The sequence below is a fragment of the Thalia democratica genome, chromosome 2 (assembly GCF_965202585.1).
Source record: "Thalia democratica chromosome 2, ktThaDemo2.hap1.1, whole genome shotgun sequence".
NCBI classification, from domain to species: domain Eukaryota; kingdom Metazoa; phylum Chordata; class Thaliacea; order Salpida; family Salpidae; genus Thalia; species Thalia democratica.
Window position 1 is genome coordinate 33,848,494 of NC_139166.1, and position 22,947 is coordinate 33,871,440.

Genomic DNA, 22,947 nt, shown 5'->3' on the forward strand with positions numbered 1-22,947 from the left:
TTATAATGGTTAAATCTAAATTATAACAAGACTAAAGTTAGATACAATTAGAAAGCAGATTGAATTTAAAATAAAAAAACAAAGCACAAAAATAAAACTTGTTATTAAGCTTCCAAAGCCCTGACCAATAATTAAGTTACAGCGATATACATAAAACCACCACCACTTAAACTACATATACATTATATAATAAATAAAATAATTAATTATTGTTTTAGAAAGAAGCAGTCGGGTAAATAAACTAAAGATCTTATACAGATGTTTTAAATGGGTGGGTGTCACTTTTTCACGCAGGGTCATTTTTGCACGAGCGTCACTTTAGCACAAGGGGACACTTTTGCACGAGGGGACACTTTTGTACGCAGGGTCATTTTTGCACGGCGTCACTTTTTCACGATGACTTTTTCGCACGGAACATCAATTTTTGTAAAAAGATTTTTTAGTTAGTACCAAATCTGTAACATAAAAAGAAACAGAAAACTAAAATTACATAACATACTTATATTTAAGGCAAAAAATAAAAGATTTAAAATCTTAAAAAATTAAAGTTAAAAACAAACTAACGAAAACATAAAATTATTTACAAAAGATTCATACCAGGGACAAAAAATTAAATTTATTCAGAAACTAGGATAAAAAAATATTTTGAGTGTAAGTAAATTGTTCTAGTTTATTTTGAATTTAATATATTCATCAACAACTATGCCTTTTTATATATTTTACTATACGGTTATACAAGTTTATTGTCCATATGATGGACCTAGGCATCAAAACCTAGACCACTTAAAGTGAAAGACACATAAAGAAAAAATAAACTTAAATAGTTTATTTATTAAAACAAAGATAAAAAAGTAATTTGATATAAAATTTATAGGTTAACATAAAAAGCAAAATTTTTACCACAAACTTATATTTATTTACGCTTTGATGTAGAACGATCAACATCAAATATTTAAGAGCATTGACTAACAACAAAAATAAAAACCTAACGCTGCAAGGACATTAACAATAGACTGGCCAGATGAATAATCATTAAATACATTGAAAATTGACTCATCATTAATAGAGTAAAGGTGCTGCTAATAAAATTGAACTATAAACTAAGCTTAATCTTAAAATTAAATTCAACGGTCGATAAAAATTACTTATTATTAACTTTATACTTTTTATTAACTTATTAGTTATTAACTTTACTAACACAAATACAATTCAGACAAATTTTTTTAAATTTTAATCGAAATTCTTATAACTTTTGCAAGAAACTAATTCATTTGGTAGTTTGTTCCATATTTCAACTGACCGATAAAAAAAAAGAATTCTGCCAAGACTCATTATTGAAATATTGCAGCGGTTGAAGACTAATATTGTATAATTTTTTTGAACATAAGTTCAAACTTCAAAATGTTACTCTTTCATTGGCTTATCATGCAACATTATAGTAATGAAACAATCCAAGTTTAAATCATGAAACATGCGCTATTTTATTGCTCTTTTTATTTTCACGCTAAATAAAAAAAAACTAAAAATAAACATCAAGTAAAACTTGAAATACCTTTACACTTCATAAATTAATTTTATCTTTTTATTTAATCTTTTTTTTTATTTAACAACTGTTTGACATTAAAATAAATTAAAAATATTTTTTAACAACTATATAATGCTAATTTTAACATCAGATATAAGTAAAAAATAATACTCAAGATTCGTGTTTTAAAGCCTTACTAAATTAATTTTGTCTTTCTGTTTAAAAATTAACGAGATTAAGATTATTTTCATTTTAAGTATTCAACATTGTTTTTATTTAAAATAAAAAAATGTGTATTCATCTAGTTTATTTAAATTAAGATTATAAGTATGAATTAATAAACTGTGGTACGTTATTATGTTGTTCTACGTAAAACTTCAAATAAAAACTTTTATTTTAGAACTTTATTTAAGCACTTACGAGGTCTTTGACCGAAACATAGTTTTTAAAAAAAATTTTTTGAAAGAATAAATTTATGAAAACTTTACATTAAAATTTCATTAAAAAATTACCACATTTTATTCATTCCAAACAAATTTCGTTTAAAAGCGAATAATATTAAAGTTGGTAGAAAAAAATATTTAAATTTTTATTTGAGAAAATAAAAATTAGAAGCGTGCAAAAGTAAAGTTCCGTTCAAAATTGACTGATTGTTTAAAATTTTCGCAGTTCATAAGTATTTCCGTGAAAATATAACGCCGTGCTAAAGTTTTTACGTGTAAAAATGTCGCTGTGCAAAAGTGACGCCGTGCAAAAATGACCCTGCGTTCAAATTAATATCAAAATGAACAACTCAAACTCTTAATACATATATGTAAAAAATATATACGAAATTAATTTTAATCAATTATGTAACATCGATTATAAAAATAATCTTAAGAAAGTATCAATTTTATAAACTTATCTAACATCTTTGAAAAAAAAGTTATAAACATGAATTCACTAAGTTTATTTTTATTGTTCTTTGTTTATTTTACCTGAAATTTTTATAGTAGAACAAAACCTATCTGCTGAGCGTATTATGTGTAAGTTTAATTGATAAGACTTCTTTAAAGTTTAGTTGCTAATTTCTTGATTCTAAGAATTTAGTTAGTAATTTATTTAGAATTACCTTAATTACTTATATAACACTAAATGTTTTTGAGTGTGTAAATTTTTGGTATTTAGGCTAAGAAATTTTCAGCTTTTATTATACATTAAAATACAAGTATATCATCAAAAGAAATTTAATTAAACTACGAATTTTATTAATGCACATATCTTTGTAAACTCTTTATATTGTTTATAAATTAAAGATTAGTTTTTTCCTTTTCAAAATAAATTTTAAAAATGTTTTTAAATATTAAATAGCAGTAATGTAAACAACTATAAGTGTTAAAAATAGTTCAAAGTTATAAAAATAAGGCAAATTTCTGAACGAATACTTTTTTAGATAAACTAGATAAAATACACTAATTATATTGATCAAAATCATATTTAACGTAGGTACGATTTTAAAGTATACTTTTAAATTATAAATTTGTGGTATTTTTCTCAAACCATTCGTAAAAAAAAACCAATACTTTCAAATTTCAAGCTAAATACAGTTTTAAATTGAAAAATCCTTGTTAAGTTTATTACTTTTTGTTTGCTTTTCTGATAAGAGCCATGCGTTGTTTATGGGCTTCTGTCGATTGGAATTTCTGTTTTTGCTTAGAATCGTCACCTCCAAAGCCTGGCACATAGATATTGTGTTGCCTTTCTGAAAAAATATTTTTTGATTAAATTAAATAGCAAACAATTCATATTTTTTAATTTGAAAGATTCATCTTTTTGACGACAGAAAAACGTAAACTATACTTCCAAGGTTGAACAAAAACGTACATGTTAGAGACCTTTGGTGATTTAGGACTTTAAATTAAACAATTAATACTGATTTATTACTTTACAGATTTACTTTAATATCTAAGACGAAGATCTACAAAATTAAAGATCAGTATGTAAGGAATTAGGTGGTTCTTGTTCATCGTTATTACAATATGCATGGCTAACTTATTTTCAGTTTTAAAAACTAAATATTTACCTGTATTCTTTTAAATTATTTTAAAGTTTCAGATTCTTTTAATAACTAGAGTTAGAAACTTAAAAACTTTTTATATTTCTGTATAAAACTAACTAACTGAAAAAACCATTAGTTAAAAACAATAACAAAGCAAATTTTGATACTTCAACAAAAATTTAGGAGAGATATATAATATGACTCAGTTGAATCAATACATGCAGATAAAGTTTAGCGCATGAAATAACTTTTACTATTATGAAATATTATAAAAAATAAATAACTTCATAAGTATACTTAATTAAATTTTCAATAGACTTTTAAAGTGGTTCTGCAACATCATTTTAAATAACACAGTAGCAACATATATAGAAATTTAAAATAATAAATAAAAACAAATTGTAAAGTAATCTTCCTTTATTGTACCAACATATGTTTCTGTGTGTTAACGAATCAACACACTTCAACTGGGTTGTTAATGGTAAGAAATTTAAAATATAAATTTTAGAACGTCACAAAACTTATTTTTATTAAGTGTTTTTATCAAGTAAAAACGAACCTAAATGCAACTTAAGGTCTTTGACTTCGAGAGTGTTTGATTTTCTATGTTGAGCAAGAGAACACCCTGAAGAAACTGCCTCATCTACAAAATCTTCCATAACTTTTATTAATTGCTGCAATAATAGATATTATTAAAAATTTTTAGTATACTATTTGTTTAGAAGAAACGAATTATGAACTTGTAAAATAATTTTATTGATTAAAGAATTTCTCCAGCACGTGTAGTAGTATATTAGGATAAAAAAATATCCCTAGTACTTCTAAAATAAAGTGGTCACTTAGTATTGTTGTGCTTATTAAAATATTTAAAAAAACACGATTTAAAAAACTAACTATAAGTATTTTGTAGGTTTCAAATAATTGAAAAATTGTTATTATACTTAAACTTAATTTGATATATATTGTTTTCCTACAAAAACAACATATTGTATAGTTAATTTGTTATACAAAAACATCTACAAAATATTTGATATATTTTAATAAAAATATATCCATATTAACTTTCTATATAAAAGTTTATGATAAGCATGCATTAGCTTAGTTAAAAAATTATATACAATTATCACGAGATTTTCGTTATTAAAAGTAAATCACCCAATGCAGTATAAAAACTATAAAAAGTTTTAAGAAGATAGAACAAAAAAAAAGGTATCTAAAAAAACACAATAAAAAAATAACTTATTTCCCAATGTAGAACAAGTTATAGTATCTTTTCAAGTATGAAGCCAATTAAACCATTATGCACAAAAAACAATAAAACTAAAAAAATCTTAACAAGTTTTATAAAAAAACTAAATTAACCCCTATAAAAAACGGCTATCAAAGCTAATAGACATAGGTACAATTTTAATTTTTTTGAATTAAAGTATAAAACTTCGAATTTCTAATTTTGGCAAAATAAGTTTATTAAGCTAAATAAAAACTTTATCTAGAAATAACTAAAATATAAATTTTACAAACAGAACTCCTTTTATTGCAATTAATCAGTTCGTATCCATACATAAATTATGTATGTATTTTACAGTTAAGTCAAAACAACAGTTTTTTGTATGTATAAACCGAAGTTAACTAATGGTTTTACGCTCTAAAATATAAGTAGTTTACGAAGTCTGAAAACAATAACACAAGTTAGAAAAATTATGGAAAAAAGTGTATACAACGTGTAAATATCTTTAAATATGTATATTTACAATTACAATCAGAACACAATAACATTTCTAAAACCAATAGTCTAAACTAACAACAAAATCAAAATAATAACAACTTTAAAAAGTTGCATAATATTATAACTTAAATTTTTTAATGAAGTTTTAAACTAGATGAGTTTTAACTTAATTATGTATTAAAACTAAAAACTTAATACTCGTAGTAGCATAATAAATCAATTTTAAAATACTCACATCATTATCAAGTTTTAGGACACTTTTAAATGAAACAAGTTCTAAAAGACTTTTTGATTAAAAGTTACATCATAATACTACATTGACTTACTTTACATAACTAAATAAGCTACTTCTACTTTTATACGCTTGTTAAAACTCAAAATAACTTTTGAGATATAAGCGATCAAAGTTAATGCGTTCAATAAGTTCTTTAGGGGAGGGCAAAAATAGAATATTTAACTAAAAATCTATTTTCTCCTTCAGTTTTTGAGCAATTTCATAAAAACCTTTTCAGAGTAACCTTTGATAAATTTTTCTTTTATAAAAAATAAATATAAATTTTTATTTTATTTTAATTTTGATCATAATTTTTTTAATGGTTGTTTTTCAGAAACCCGCTTCTTTCAAGTTGTTTTTCATATTTAAAAGTACATTTGCAGAAAGTTTGAATAAAATTGCTTTAAAAATGAAGGAGAAGGCAGATTTTTAGTAAATTTTTGATTCCATATGGTTGTATAGTATTTTTTTTACAAAACTTATCATATCTCTAAAGTTAATTGCAATTTTTATGATCTAAAAAAATATCATTTAGTATATAATATAAGCTTAGAAATAAGAGCCAATGTTAATTTATAAAAAAAAAGAACTGGTTTACCTTAAAAATTAATCAATATTTGCATTTTATACCTTCTAAAATGGAAACTATTATGTCACTTTAAATTAAAACATTTGGCATAGAAAGTAAAAAATATTTTCCAACTTAAACTAAAAAAATATTATGATTCTAATTTTACCTCTTCTAGTTCTTCTTCCAGTTGAAGGTTGGGGTCAATTTCTTTTACTAAATCTTCTAATCTTTTTTTGGAAATCAACTGTTAATATAAATATTCAAAAATCAAGGAAACTTTTATTATATAAAAAACAATACCATCTTGTCAATAAAAAAAAAATTTTAAACTTGGAAAAAATTTATATATGTTTACAATTTCTATTCAATCTTCCTAAAATAAAAAAAATAGTTATGGTCAAACAGTGGGCCTAAATAGTGTAACTAGAAAAAGGGTATGAAGTTATGAACAAAATCACTGTTTGCAAATCTTTTCATTACAAACTCTTATTTATCAAAGAGAAAAAATGCAAAAACATATTAAGATAAATATTATAGAAAAAAAAAGATTTAAAAATATAAATATATCAATTCATTAAAAAAGACTCAGCAGAAAACCTTATTTGATGGAGGGGTGAAGTTATTCAACGGGGGATTGCCTAACTGAACTCTGACTGGGTTGCTAATACCAGTTGTGGTTCGATTTATTATCAGCTGTTGCTGTGGTCGATTTATATGTGGGGTTATGACTTTATTTGTTGGGTATTGAGTCAACATTACTTTTTGCTGAGGGTTTCTTATTATAGAACCTAGAAGTATAAAAAAATCATTAGGGAAACTATAAAAAAAACTTAGACTATAAGTACTTGAGTTTTTGCTAGTTTTTTAACAAAAAAAATTTATTTCAAAAAACTATTTAAAAAACAAATCTTAAAACATTAAGCATTTTAGCTTATCAAAGATAAATTGTAGCAGTCTAGTCATTCAATTACCAACCAATTATACAAGTTACAGTATATAAATAGAGTAATCTTCCTCTTGAGTACACTTTACACAGCCCCAAAAAGTTTACTCATCAGGAAGTGCGTAGCTAAGAAGTGCAAACTCAAGAGAAAATTACTGAAATAATTTGTTACTTACAATTAAGTGTTCCTGCATACTTGATAAAAATTACATCTCAATAGAAAATGAAAAACTTTATCCACATATTTAAAGTAAATTTAAGACTCACAGGGTTGCCACTCGTTTTTTCAATTTTTTTTACAGGTTTTCTAAATTTATTCCAGATTTTTAAAAGAAAACATTTTTGGTCTATTTTCAGTTTTAAGTTAATTACTATAAAAGAAACTGTGATAAATAGTACAAAAATATTCAAAAGATGCTGTAAAGTTACTTTAAATGTGTTTTTTAGTAAAAAAAATTTTGATGATGACAATAAAATCTTATTTATATGATGGATTTTTTGTGTCAAATTGAAATTTTAGTACTGAAAATGTTAAAATTATCAAAAATACCAGGTTTTTCCAGGTTTTTTGATCAAAATTCCAGGTTTTTCCAGGTTATTTTTGCCTAAAATGTCGAATTCCAGGTTTTTCAAGGTTTTTCCAGGTAAAGTGGTAACCCTGGACTTATCTATAAAAAGACACATCAATATTTGAAAACATATAGTTATCATTCTATGAAAATAAAATTAGGTAAGCTTTAAACTTAAACTTATAACAATAGGGGTCCAATCTAATTTTATTACAAACTATTTCAAGAACGGGTCTAAATTGCACAAGAAGAAAATTGCATGAAACCAAATTTGCACGAAGACAATTTTGAACTTAGTGTCAATTTTTCACAAGAGTATAAAATACAGAAAAAAATAAAAATTAAAAATAAAGAGAAAAACAAACTAAAAATTTATTTACTAAAAAAAAAGTTACTGACCGAGGGTAAGGGTTAGGGGTAACAGTGATAGAAAAAAAAAATAATAAAATAATTTACCGGCTGAGGGTAAGGGGTAATAATGATAGTCGAAAAACTAACTAAAAAAAAAAAAAAAAGTTAATTAAAAAAAAAAAATAATCTGTGCAAAATTGTCTGCTTGTGCAAAAGTGACCCTTTGTGCAATTTTGAGCACTTGTGCAATTTAGACAGCTACCCAACTATTTCATTATTTAGGGTTGCTACAGGTTTTTTTTGAAAATTTTTCCAGGTTTTTTGAAAGTACAAGTTTTTTAGTCCATTTTTCGAAAAGAATTAAACAAAAGCCCTTAAATGGTATAAAATTTTTGAAAAGATACTGTAATGCTAATTAAATTTAAAAAAAACTGTAAATAACACAAAAATAAATTTTTTATATAATAAATTTTTCTTATTTAGTTTGAACTTTGTTATTTTACATATAAAAATGGGTAGCTGTCAAATTTGCACAAGTTGAACTTTTTATTTTTATTATTATTTTTTTTTATCACTGTTACCCCTAGCCCTTACCCTAGGTGGGTATTTATTTTTTCTTTTAAATTAATTATGTTTTTTTTTACTATCACTGTTAACCCTAGATATTTACCCTTGATTGGTAGCTTTTTTTTTCTTTTTAATTAATTTATTCATTTTTTTATTAACGACTTTTATTAGTTATTTTTTTATATTTATTTCTACTATTACTGTTACCCCTAACCCTTGGTCAATAACTTTTGTTCTTTTTATTTTTTATTAATTTATCTTTTAGTTTTTTTTTCCAGATTTTTTTACTCTTGTGCAAAAATGACCCTCCGTGCAAAATTGTAACTTGTGCAAATTTGTCTTTGTGAAAAAATATCTTTGTGCAATTTTGACTCACTCCCATAAAAATTGTTAAAATTTGCATGTTTTTAGCAACCCTGATTATTTCGTGCCAGCTACTACATATTAATATTTATTTAAATATTAAGTATTAACTATACTTAGAATATCTAAAATAAAAACTGAAAAACTCTACTTATACAGATTAATGGTGTCTTCTTTTAAGTTTTTTTTTTTTTTTAAACATTGCAAATAATTATTTTAAGTACTTTTAAGAATTTATTTTAAGTACTTTTAAGTTTAGAGCAAAAAATTCAGGTATCTAGCTTTTAAAAATTGTGATTGATATAATTTTAGTTTTATACATTAATGCTTTATACTTTGTAGAAAATTGACAATGAAAAACTATTTTTAATTGTTATTTAAAAAAGTTCACAAATTAAATATATTGAAAGTAAAATAAGACACTTAAACTTTATAAAAAAATCATTTTATCCTTTTTTTTTAATTATCATATATTTAAACAAGTACAAGATAATGTTCGGTTTTGTAAATAGTTGCTTGGCCGGCTTACAGTAAAAAATAACACTTATAGTCATAATACAGATGGTTTAAGGCCATAGGGGGGGGGGGGGGGTAGGCCATGTTTTTTACAAGCTGATCTTATTTTATAGAGTTTTTACTAAGCTTCAAGTTGCTTTTTACCGTTTTTAAAAATTCGAATTAGTTTTTGAGATATGACCGGCCAAAGTTGGGCCGCATAACAGGTTCTTTATGGGGAAGGAAAAACTAAAACGGCGAAAAAAGACTAAATGCAATCAAAATCTATATCCTCCTTCATTTTTTAAGCAATCTTCTTCAAACTTTCACAGTCTATTCTTTATACAATAACAAAAAAACGTTTTTTGTGACTTTAAAAAATTTCAAGTAAAAATACATTTTTTTAAATTTTTGTCATAATTTTTTTTTTTTTAAATTATTAAAATTCACAAATAACGTTTTTTTCTCATAATGTAAGGAACATTTCCTGAAAATTTGAAGAAGATTGCTTGAAAAATGAAGGAGAAGATAGATTTTAAAGCCCGTTTTAAAAAACTTGAGAAAAACGGCTTTAAAGTTATCCTTTATATACCCTTTATATAACCGGTCATAAAAAAAAGTTACTTAATATTTTTAAAATCTAAAAAAAGCATCTGAAAGATTATGAAATTTACTATAATATAAGTCTATATGTTATTTTTGGTCAAAAAATGGCTTCTACCCCCCCTATGGCCTTAACTGTAAATAAAGTGAACTATTTTGTGAATTACACAAAATGTTTATTAAAACTTACTTAAAAAATTATTTATTTTATAACAATTTACTCAAATTATTTATGGCTTTTTTATCTTTTAAGTACTTACTTACTTTATTTTAAATAACTTGATCTTAATTATAAAAAAACTTTAAAATAATTTGTAAGAAAATTACAATTAATTAAATAATTTATAAAATGAAATTAGTAAAAAATACAAAATCAAAGATTTTTTGCAATAAAATTAGTAACTAAAATTTTTGTTTATTAAAACTTTAAGGGGCAGTAGTTGTTCAACACAACTTTTCACAAGATCTTTTTAGTATTATACTGCTTTATTTTCTATACCAGGGCTATAAACTTTTATTTTTGTTGTTAATGATGTCTATTTAAATGTTATTGCTAATGTCTTTTTAAGTTTAATGAAAAAATTTTAATGTAATAACTTACCTGAAGTTTTAAAATTAAACTTAGAACTAAAGATAAGTATACAACTTGTTCAAAAACTAGTTAGAAAAAGCAGCAGCTTCAAGGGCAGAGGGGTTACATCACTTTTATCACAATTTGATCTTATTTTATATAGTTTTTATCAAGGTACAAAATGCTTTTCACAGATTTTGAAAATTCAAAATAGTTTTTGAGATATAGCCAGTCAAAGTCGGAGGCAACAATAGTTGCCTTATGGGAAGCGTAAACTAAAACAATCTCCAAAAAAATACATTTTTTTCAATATAAAATTCATCACTTTCATCAAGCTCCATACTTCTTAAAACTTACATTTTGAAACATGTTAAGGGCATAGGGAACGTTAAATCATCTTTTTAACATTTAGTCTTATTTTATTGAGTTTTAACTAAGTAAAAAATTTATCTTACAGATTTTTAAAACTCAAAATAATGTTTGAGATATAGCTCACCAAAGTAGGAGACTACAATAGGCTTCTTATGTGAGCGGAAAACTGAAACCTTAAATAAGTAGAAATCACTAAAAATCTATCTCCTACGTTTTTTGAGATAAACTATTAGATTAACTTTTAGAAAGTGTTCCTTGCAATACTTAAAAAATTCTGTCAAAAAGAGATTGAAAAAAAAAATTATATAAAACTTTTAAGACTAAAAGACAAATAAAAAAATTCTTTTTTTTTTAATGAAATTTTTGTTTTTTAAATTTTGTTTTGACAGAATTTTCTAAATATTGCAAGGAAAACTTCCTGAAAGTTTGAGGTAGTTATCTCAAAAAAAAAAAAGGAGATAGATTTTTAGTGAAATAGTCTTATTTATGCTTTTTTAGTTTGTGCTTCCCATAAGGAACCTATTGTAGTATCTGACTTTGACCGGCTATATCTCAAAAATTATTTGGAACTTATAAAATTAGTAAAAAGCAACTTCAGGGTTCGTGCGCGAAATTCCTTTTCATTTAGACTGACAGAGACCTATTTAGCCTGACATTTTTTCAAAGTAGAAAAAATCACTTTCAGAAGGCATTTTGGGTATTAGGGGGTCTTAAATAGCAAATTAACACAATAAAAGTATTCACAAAACTACTTTTAAAGAAAATAAAAATATAAATGAATTATTTTTCAACATCTATCAATCCCTCACCCAGCAACTTGAATATTTTTAACTGGTCATTATAATTTCTGCTTCAATGAATTCATACCTTTATTAAATTTTGGGGCTTAGTTACATCCACCACTTATCACCCATATACAAGGTTCGTGTCAATTAGTACTTGAATTCGTCAATTATAAGTTACATGACTGGACCAAAAGCTTTTATTAATTAAAACAGAAATGTGAATAAGTCTGTAAAAGAAAAACAAAATGTAATTAAACACATCTCTCAAAAACTTTAATTAAAGCATCTTAATTTTTAAAACAACTAATTAAAATAACCATGATATTACAAAAGTAATTTTTTAGTCTTGTGAATATCTCTAATAACTTTGAATAAACAGAAAATAAAATATATGAACAAACTGCTAAGAGTATTAATCTATAAAGTATTTGGTATAAAGCCTTTATATTAGAAATTAAAACAGTTTAACCAAATAAGCTCTGAAAAACAAAGCTCATGTAAACAAATTCAAACAAACAGTCAAGTTGTTGAACTAAACTGTAATGTTTAAACTGTACTTTTTTATGAATTTTTATAATTATGACGTATATAATCTACTAAAAACAAAATAATGAAGATTCTTAAAATTATTTTAGAGATTCAACAAAAGGTTTTAAGCACTTATTTTTACAAATACTGACTGATTTTGTCTTTAATAACTAAATCTTTATTTAGAAATAAATTCACATCTCAATTTGATCTTAATTAAAAAAAATTCATACATTTGAACTGACAAAAACTGAGATTCTCAAATTTTTAAACACAAAAACTGATTTAGCCTGACGTTTTTCAACTTTTTTCAAAAAAACTGATTTAGCCTGACGCGCACGAACCCTGCAACTTGTTGCTCAGTTAAAACTCAACAAAATTAGTTCAAACTTTGAAAAAAGTGATACCCCCTATCAGAGTTGGTAAAATGCTAATAGTTACTATGGTAATTCAGCAATGAAGCGTATAAAATTTGGTTTGTTTTAAGTTAGTAATTTCACGCTCGAGTAAACAAAGCAGAGCTTTTTAACATGTCTGCCCCCTATGTACTTAATTTTGTTATTTTAAGTTTCAGAAAAAGAAAGACAAAATATTTTTCATTACTTTAGTTGTTAAAAACAGTCTTGTTTGTAAAAAATAACTATTTTATCACAACTATAAAATAACACATATAAAAAATAATTATGACAGTAAAAAAAATAGCTTGATTTGAAACCTTTTTTGAAAACACTAAAAGTAATAAAACAAAACAAAAAAAGTTAAAAAATTCGAATTTAATTAGTACTTTATTTCAGTTACATGACAATTCAAATTCCACCAATATAAATTCTTTAAGAAAAAATTAAAGGGACATAACTCAAAAAGTAATATATATTATGGAAAAAGAATAAGTATGTATGTATTATTATCAACAAGCCATTTTATTCTTTTTGTATAATTTGACATAACTCAAAAAGTAATATATATTATGGAAAAAGAATAAGTATGTATGTATTATTATCAACAAGCCATTTTATTCTTTTTGTATAATTTAAACTACTTTTAGAGATGTTTAAACATTACTAAAAATTACTATATTTTCAAACTTATTTTAATAATATCCAAAAAATATTAAAGTTTTGCAAAAAAAAAAAAGGTTTGAATATATTGATAAATTCTACACATGTATTTTTCCTTTTTTTTATAAAATATACCACTTTTTGAGTTAAGGCCATAGGGGGGGGTCCGACTTTTTTTTTTACAAAAAATAACTTTGGCTTTTATATGAAAGCTTTAAATACAAACTACAAGCCTGTTTTTATAGAATTAAAAAATATAATTTAACTTTTGAGATATTTTATTTTTTGTAAAAAGTTTCCAATACAAACGTATAGACCGCAAATTTTTTGGGGTCAATTTTCTCGGAAATTTAAAAATTCACTAAAAACCTATCTCCTCCTTCATTTTTTGACCTAGAGACTTCAAATTTTCAGGAAATGTTCCTTTTAATATTTTGAAGAATCTGAACGTTGGAATTTTTGAAATTTTGAAAAATAAAAATTTTATCCACAAAAAACTTAAAAAAAGGGTAGTTTTTTGACAAATTTTTTTTTTTTACTCAAAATTAAAAAAAATCCTACAATAGATCTCTTTAAAGTTTAATGATACACATTATGTAAAAATTTGAGAAAGATTACTCAAAAAATGAAGGAGGAGATAGATTTTTAGTGAAATAGTCTTTTTTTGCATTTTTAGTTTTTGCCTTCCATAAGGAACCTATTGAACGCCCTTTCTTTGATCGCTTATATCTCAAAAGTTACTTTGAGTTTTTTTAAGCAGTTAAAACTTTCTGATAGCTCAGATTAAATTATACAAAATAAGATCAAGTTGTAAAAAACAAAGTGGACCCCCCTATGGCCTTAAGCCCCTTTTTTCTTTTTTTTTTAAAATTTGAACTGTTGGAATTTGAATTGTCCGAATTTGAAGTGTCGTCCACCCCTTTATTTCAACTAAAGTCATACTAGACCAGTGCTTCTGAAATGTAAAATTAAAATTAGGGGTTCCGCAGAAAAGTTGAACTTTGGAAAAGGGTTCCGCCACTAGAAAAAGGTTCAGAAGCACTGTACTAGACATTCAAATTACTATAATTTACAACTTTATAAAACAAATGGTGAGATTGTGCTTACTTAATTTTGCTTTTATGGTGTTTTTGGAGGATAAAAGTCTCTTCACTTCTTCAGCCTGAGAAGGTGTATGAGGTCCACGACCAAGCTCATTTATTTTTGATTCTACATGCTTCAGAGTTGATTGCATGGATACAATTTGAGAATCAGACATATTAGAACTTGGTGTAAAATTGTTAACCTAAATTTTTTTAGTTCTAATGTTCACATGTATATGACAATCTAGGAAGTCAATAAAACGCTAAGTAATTAGCTGAGTAGTTGATAGTAGTACTAGGCTGTTAAGTTTACTAAAAATCAATTCTATGTACTCTTAAAAAAATTTTTTTTAATACTTAAGAAAAACAAATTATAAATTTGTAAGACTTACAATTAAACAAATACTATCAGAAATTTTTCCAATTAAATCTTCAAAATATTCATTACCAAACTAACAACAGTTGAAGTACTATTTCCACTTAGCTATATAAAATTAGCTAAACATATAAATTTTACAATAAAACAAAATTTATAAATGATAAAGTTGAAAACCAAACATTAAGCATTATGTTAGTAAATATCATTTATCCAAAAATATTTATATGTTTTGACTAAAAAAATATTTCTGAAGTTGCTAGTTTTATACTTTATGTTAACAGATCAAAAAAAACTAAAACTGGACATATTAACTATCAGCATATCACTATATAAAACTAAATTAAGGTTTAAAACATAAAGTTTCTTTTTATAACAAGTGATTAAAATATCTTTAAAATTCAGCAAATATTCAGTTATATACTTTAATTTAACATAAAAGCTAAGAAATAATTTGAATAGTAAATCTAACACTCGCACAAAGGTTTGAGCTTGTACAAAGTATTGAAATCGGACCTATTGCCCACCAAGCAAGAGCATGGAGAGGCAAAGCTTTTTTTTTACATTATGATCCCACTTTAAAGATCTTTAACTTAGCTAGCAGTTGCTTTTTTAATATTTAGCAAAATTAAAATTAGTTTTTAGATATGAGGGTATAAGGTTGTATAGTTCAATAGGTTCATTATGATGAAAAGGAAAAAAAAAGAGTATTTTATCAAAATTCTATATTGACCTACAGATTTTAAGCAATCATATTTATTTCACCTGCAGATTTTAAGCAATAATATTTATTTCACCTACAGATTTTAAAAAACAATTGAGAAACTTTCTTAGTTTAATCTTGATCAATAATAAACAATACTATTGTAGGATTTTTTATTTAATTTAAGCTTTTTTTTCTTAAATAATTATTTTTTATTATTTTTATTTTAGTCATTCTAACTTTTTTAATCCTTACACAGTAATTTCAACTATCAATGCAAGGAGTATTTCTTAAAAATTTTTGGTAAATTGACTAAAAAATGAGGAAGAAATAGATTTTTAGGTATTTTTTTAATTTCAAGAAAACCAGCAATGAAAAAAAAAAGAATTAAAATACTTTAACACTATGGTAAATAACTTTTAACACTGTTGCCAAGTGTTTTTTGTAAATTTCCTCCAGGAATTCTGAGTTTCTTCAAGGTTTTTAAAAACGCAATTTTTTGGTATTTTTTTAGTATAAAATTAAACTTAAGGTAAACTGTCTTAAATAGTATAATAATAGTGAAAAGATGCTGTAAAGCTACTTTAAATGTGTTATTTAATGAAAAATAAATTTGTTAGTTTTTTTTGTATACATTTTTTGTATCTAATCAAAATTTTATTAATTTACATATCAAATAGTTTAAATTCTTGGTTTTTTATTGATTTTGGTTAGAAACTTCATGTTTTTTTATTTTATTTTTTAAATTCCAAGTTTTTTTAATGTTTTTATAGTTAGCTGAATATTTGCAGCCTTACATTGTTAAATTTTTATCCTGGTGCATAAAACCTTCAGATAACGTTGTATAGTTTTAATACTCTTTATATGTATTCTTATAAGTCGTTTTTTAAACTTCAATGATATGTTTAGAGGACTTATAAGAATACATATACAAAGTATCAAAACTATACAATGTTAATTGAAGGTTTGGTGCACCAGGATAAAAATATAAGAATGTAAGGTTGCAAATGTTCAGCTAACTATAGAAACATGTTTTTTTGTCGCCTAAATTGTCAAACTCCAGGTTTTTCCGGGCTTCTAAGTTTTTTGGCAACCCTTGCTTAAAGACAAAAAAACAAGTTATATACATCTTATCGTTTGTAAATTTTTAGGTAGCAAGATCTGATGAATAGCAATTCTAGAAACAAGAGTTTGTATGTATTTTTTGCTCTAAATAAAAATTTAAATTTGCTATCTATACAATTCTCTGTACAGTTAGGATAAATGAAGAAGTGTTTGTGGGTGGATGATTGTTCTCCTTTATTCCACTTTTTAATAATAAATGAGTGATTTATGTAACAAATATTTTGACAAAATTAGTATCAACACAAAACTAATCAAAGGTATAAAAAAGAAATTAATAGTTGATGTAAAATCACAAAAAAATAAATAGTGTAAAAATATCAGTAAATAGTTAAAACTTCCTACTTTTTGTTTTATGTTTACTAAAATGATTCACAAAATTCAAAGGAAAAACTATTTGCACTTAAAAACTCTTTATTATGCATAACATAATATCTTACCTTAAAATGAACAACTACATCTGTTTTTATTTTTGATTTATTCAATTTTATATACCTTTCTGGTTAATTTTTTTATAAATTATGGTTGATGTAGGTACTTGTTTTGATTTTTTTTTATGTTATATATTTTTTTAATTCAACAATAATTATTTCAATGTGTTGCCTAAAAACAAAGGGGTAAGAATGAAGCTTTTGAAAACTCTCTTGTAAGATCAAAACCTAGTGCTTGACACATACATTAAAAAAAATATGTTATGGAAAGTAACAACCTAAAGTTTTAAAATATACACTAACATAAATAAAAGTGAGCTTTTTAAACTTTTTTTTTGAAAAGCTACATGCTTGTTGAATATTGACACTAGTTACCTTGTGGTCAACATATTAAATGATGTGTGTTTTACAAACTGCAATTGACAATTTAAATATTCTGTTCTGTATTAATAATATTATTTAGCACTTTGTTAAATTCAGTATTCACATATCACATATTCCAAATCGAAGCATAAACTTTATTATAGTTTATTGAATGACAAAAAAAAGATGCTCAAAAAATTTAGTCCTAGGACCAAGTGTACAAAGAACCTTTCGGTTATCGAGTCTTACACTACGGATGCCTTTTAATGTCTTTTCCAGGACAACATTGAGGCTTGATGTCATTTATGTCAGGTTTGATGAGTAAACATTTGTCAGTACTTAAATCTGAGATTTAATTAGAAAAATCTTTAAATTTTATAATTGTTCGTAGCTTAAAGAGTACTAAATTTCTTTAAAACACACATTTCAAACAAAAAACTGTCCTATTTTTATTTACATTAACTTTATATATAATAATAAGCTAATTGAAATGCAAACAAAAACTAAGATACTTAAAAATAATGTTGTCAAAGGATCTGGGTGCACTAAGCGATTTCTCGGTCATCAAGTCACAAACCTTACTTAAATCAAAATTATGATATGTTAAAAACAAATACAACATTTAAAACTTCAACTTTAAAACGAAAAACTACATAAAACTATCGAAAATTAGACTACGAAACTTAATATTTTTAAATACTTTATAAAACAAAAAAAAAAGTTTATCAAAAACTATTAATTTAATTTACAAAAAAAAAAAGAAAGCCTTGTTCAGCAAGGTTCTTTATTCAAAATCAGCCAATAAAAGTGTTTCAAACAAGTATTTTTAAATGATTATCTTAGAGAATAAAATTTTTTCACTAAAACTTAATGTAAAAATAACTCAGCGTTTTTTACTAACGTAATTTTAGTAAAAGAAACTAAGTTTAGCTTTGTTTTAGTAAGATATGTTAAATTTCTAATTTTTTTGTCTAAACAATCTTCTTTACTTTCTATTTAGTTAGCGTTTTCTATACATCTGCGAGTCCAAAACTGGGGTAAATTTACCTCTGGGGGTGAATTCTCTTCTTTTAAGGGGTAAATTTTCTGTATTACATCTTATGTAAATTAATGTTTATTAATTGTATTTGTAGTTTAATAGTTAGTGTTTAACTGTAACTTTTTAAAATAATTAAATTCTCTAATTTTTATAACTTTTTATATTTAATAAGCTTAAAGTTCAAAAAATATAGTTTTTTTCAACAAAATTAAAATTTATTTTGTAAGTTGGGGGTAAATTTGGTAATAATCTTCCAAAAGTAAGTGAAAAATGAAAAAATGTTTAAGAACCGCTGATCTAAGTACTTAAGAACCATTTAAACTTTTTTCACATTAACTTCTACAATTGTAATTTAGAGCTTAGATATTTTTTTTAACCTACCCGACATAAAGGTATTAATATTAAGTATACTTCAGATTCTAATTAAAAAACACGTATAAAATTTTTTAAGAAGGACACATTTTTGTCACATATCTAAATCTAAAAAGAAACGAAACTTTTACAATTCAAAAGTAAGTAATATAAAAGAGTAAGTAAAAAGATTTTAAAATTAATGTTTATCATGAATACAATAACTATCACATTAAGTGTGTTTTTTACAAATTCAAAGCAGAGTTTGCGATGATTCTTAAATAAAGACCTCCGAATACTGAATAAATATTTGTTTGCTCTAAATTTATAGTCGTATCTAAGTAATTGTGTGGCGATTTTTTAAGAGAATTCTTGCAAAATTTCTTCAAAATTGCGTTGTTGAAACGTGATGGGCAGAGGAGTCCTAACAAACAAAATAGTATTGATTCTTTTAATAGCAACAGTTGATATTTTAAAATTTATAATACTATGGCTGAAAACAAAATAAAATTAAAAACAAACTACCTATTTTTGTTGCAGAAGTATTTATTTATGATGTATCACTAAAACTAATTAACCTGCCGAAGGAAATTACTAGTTTAGTAAACTTTAAATTTGTGTAAGGTTTATACTACAACTGATAAAGTTCTTTTGAAATTTAAGTCTTATTTTAGATTTTGAGGTCAATTTACGTAAAAATGTATTGTATTTTTTTAGTAAAACTTTGATTAAAATAACAAAATACAAAACTTTAACTGAACAAATTGTAATTTTTTATCTTTTAATTCTCTTGGTTATGAATAAAAAAAACTACTTCAATGTATAATAGTCTCTTTTTTATTTTGTTGTTCTAAAACTTCTATGTAATATAAGCCTAAAAAATAAACGAATTTGTTAATACTAAAGTTACTGGTTTAATTCTAACCTACAAAATTAAACATACTAAGTTGATACTATAAATCAAAGTTATAAGTATGAAAAACTGTTTTAAGAGTTTTAAATTTGTATCTGACTTATTATAATTATTAACTAGTTAGGATGAATTTTACAACAACTATATTAGGACCATAGTAAATTATTTGACTTTTTCTTAACTTAAAACAAAACCAAACAGTCAATATTATTAAACATTTCTGATTAGTCAATATTTGTTATTTTTTTAAAAGCTTAATCTTAAAATATTTTGAAAATAAAACTTAAAGTAGCTTCATATTGATTTCGTCTACAAAACATACTCATTATAAAAATGTTATGCCAAGACACTAAAAATTAACTTAAGTGTTTTCGACAGCCTTAAATAAGTTTTTGTTTGTTTTTTAAGTTTATATAACGTTTTTAATTATTTCGACGCAAAGTAGAGTTATTAAGATTTTGAAATTCTAGTTATTTTAAAAGCATTTTAGTTATTTAAAAAAAAGCGTAATACAACTAAAAAAAAAAGTTTTTTCAAATATTTTTTTTTACAACTTAGATTATGAGTATAGCAGCGGTTCTTAAACTTTTATTCATTTTTTACCGTTTTTTGGAAGATTATTACTAAATTAACCCCAACTTACAAAATATTTTTTAATTTTGAGGAAAAAATCTAGATTTTTTGAACTTTAAGCTTATTAAATATAAAAAAATCATAAAAATTAAAAAGTTTATTTATTAAAAAAAAGTTACAGTTAAACACTAACTAATAAACTACAAATAAAATCATTAATGATTAATTTACATAACATGTAACAAAGAAAATTTAGCCCTTAAAAGAATCCCTTAAGTTTACCCCCTAAACTGGGATAAATTTAACTGAGTTTAAGAACTGCTGATTTAGGTATACAAAAACAATGATAACAAGTACTTGCTTTGTTTAACTTACGCGTGTTTCTAAGAGTTAGAAAACTTAACACAGTTTCAAAGAGTTCTGAAAAAAAATTACAAAACGAATAGAAGAAAGATTGTTTTAGATTAACTAAATCGCATCCAAATTTAAATCTAATGTGCTCAAAATAAACAATTTTATATTAAGTCAACTGCTAAAAAAACAATACTTGCGTTTAGCTATCATAAAAGATATATTCAAAAAAAAAAAAACTGATATTTCAGGCATTTGAACTGACAATTTGCCATTTTTTCCAAAAAAAAAAACTGATATAGTCTGATGTGTACGAACCTTGTAATACTTATTTTAAAAATGTTCAATTTAATGACTTTAAGTAGCTTGTAATTAAAATTTGTATTATTAGACATAAATATTTTTTTCCAAAACATTAAGCATCAAACAGTTTTGAGTGACATCTGTTACGATTAAGAAATTTTGCCTGACAATCAAAAAACTTCAAGATAAACTTTTATTTAATTGTGCTCAGCTAGCTCGCTGTGCAGCAACGGAAATCGCTCTCTCCCCAGGCACAAATTGTGTAGTAGAAAGAGGCATATAAGAAGATTGAAGAAGTACAAAAAACAATAATGAAATTTTCTTGTGTTTTGGTCATTTTATTCGTTTATGATCTACCTATATTATTGCTTCGTAACTATTGCAGATTAGTCCTACAGAAGTAAAGCTGTTATTAAGCATAAAAAACATTATTAAACTTTTACATAATAAAACTTGACAACATTTATAGTTCATATGCTGATACTTATAAAGATATTGTATAAAATTATTAAAGTCACTTAAGTTTGTTGAAAGTAGTAATTCGAGGGTAGTTCCCGTTAGCTTAAATCAAGTTCATTAACAGAAGCACAAAACGTTTAAAATAAAGCTATTATATAATTTTTGAAATATATTTTCAAAGACATCTGTATTTATCATTGGAAATAAAATAATTATTATTCGTTAAGCTTGCTTACAAATCCGATGACACATCAAACACTCAACTGCTGTTTGATAAAGGTTTTACAATATTTAGATGTATAAAAACTTATGTGTATTATAGCCTATAGTTATTCATCAAACTGTACAATGTACTGTACACCAACTAAAAATTTGACTCTTTTATACAGGCAGTTATCTTATATACAAAAAACATACCCAGTAGAAAAAAAAAACGTTGCAAACTCTTATCTGTACAACTTTAAGAAACAAAAGCTTTCCGTTTATATATATCAAAATCGCTTTTGAAACATCATATGGTTTGTTAAGCTAAATAATTCAAGGGTTACCTTTCTTCTAAACAAATAATTAGCTTGAGTTTATTTAATTCTCAGTCTACTTTTAGTCTAGGCTTCTAGTTACCTGTACTGTAGAGTTACTATGAGCATGACTTTATTTTCGGACATTTAATCTAAAACTAAAATTTTATTTACTTAACTTTTTTGAGCAAAATATTCATTATTGAAGTATTTTTTATTCTGTATAAAAAGTAAATGTTAAATAAAATGGTTGACAATTATTTTGCGTGAAACATAACGACCATATTCAAATGTTGCATTTTGAAATCTTACTCATACATGTATATATATATATATATATATGGGGCCTAAGCAGTTTATAACAAAAAAAAACACATATTATATTAAAAACACAAAAATTAACTTATGTTCGATCTATTTACTAGTTTTTACGCTTTAAGCGTTTGATCAGAACAATAATTAAGTTAAGAACATTTTTTTAAACAATTACAAAAATACACGTTATGACGTTTCAAATAAACTTGAATAATTTTAGTTAGCCAATCTTAAAAACAGTTTCTGTACAAGTTAACTTATGTTTTGTTTTTAGTTTTCTATTGTTGCTATTTTAGTTACTGTTCAATATTTTTTATTCTTTTAAAATACATATTTTAGATGTGAAGACAGAATTGCTGTCTTTCTTATCTTTTATTTAGCGATGACTCTTTTTTAAATTTTAAATTTCGTATTTTTTAAAGCTACATAAACTACATGTTTTGTTGTTTTGTTTTAGTTCTGCAGAGTATTTCCAATTTTAATTTATAGTGTTTGTTTGCGTCTTTTAGTTCCCATATGTAGTTTGATAACTGAGTGTTATTGTGAACTTTAATGTATACACATCTAGATAGATTAAAACTTACATTATATTTAAAAACTATGATAATAAAAAAACCTAAATATATTATTTGAATAAGACACATTTTAAATTCTCGATAATTTTTATTATCGAAACAAGAAAAGTATAAAACGAATCTAGATAACAACA

The 22,947-nt window shown here is 24.3% G+C and overlaps 1 protein-coding gene across 1 annotated transcript; it reads right to left on the reverse strand.

Moving 5' to 3' along the window:
* Window positions 1-2,694: 2,694 nt before the first annotated feature.
* On the reverse strand, window positions 2,695-14,620 carry LOC145849991 (transcription initiation factor TFIID subunit 12-like). The gene is made up of 5 exons (XM_082955122.1): window positions 14,447-14,620; window positions 6,732-6,922; window positions 6,301-6,378; window positions 4,123-4,237; window positions 2,695-3,266 (listed from the first exon to the last, which is right to left on the reverse strand). The coding sequence occupies exons 1-5, from the start codon at window positions 14,595-14,597 to the stop codon at window positions 3,142-3,144; spliced, it is 660 nt and encodes a 219-aa protein (XP_082811248.1). The 5' UTR covers window positions 14,598-14,620; the 3' UTR covers window positions 2,695-3,141.
* Window positions 14,621-22,947: the final 8,327 nt, after the last annotated feature.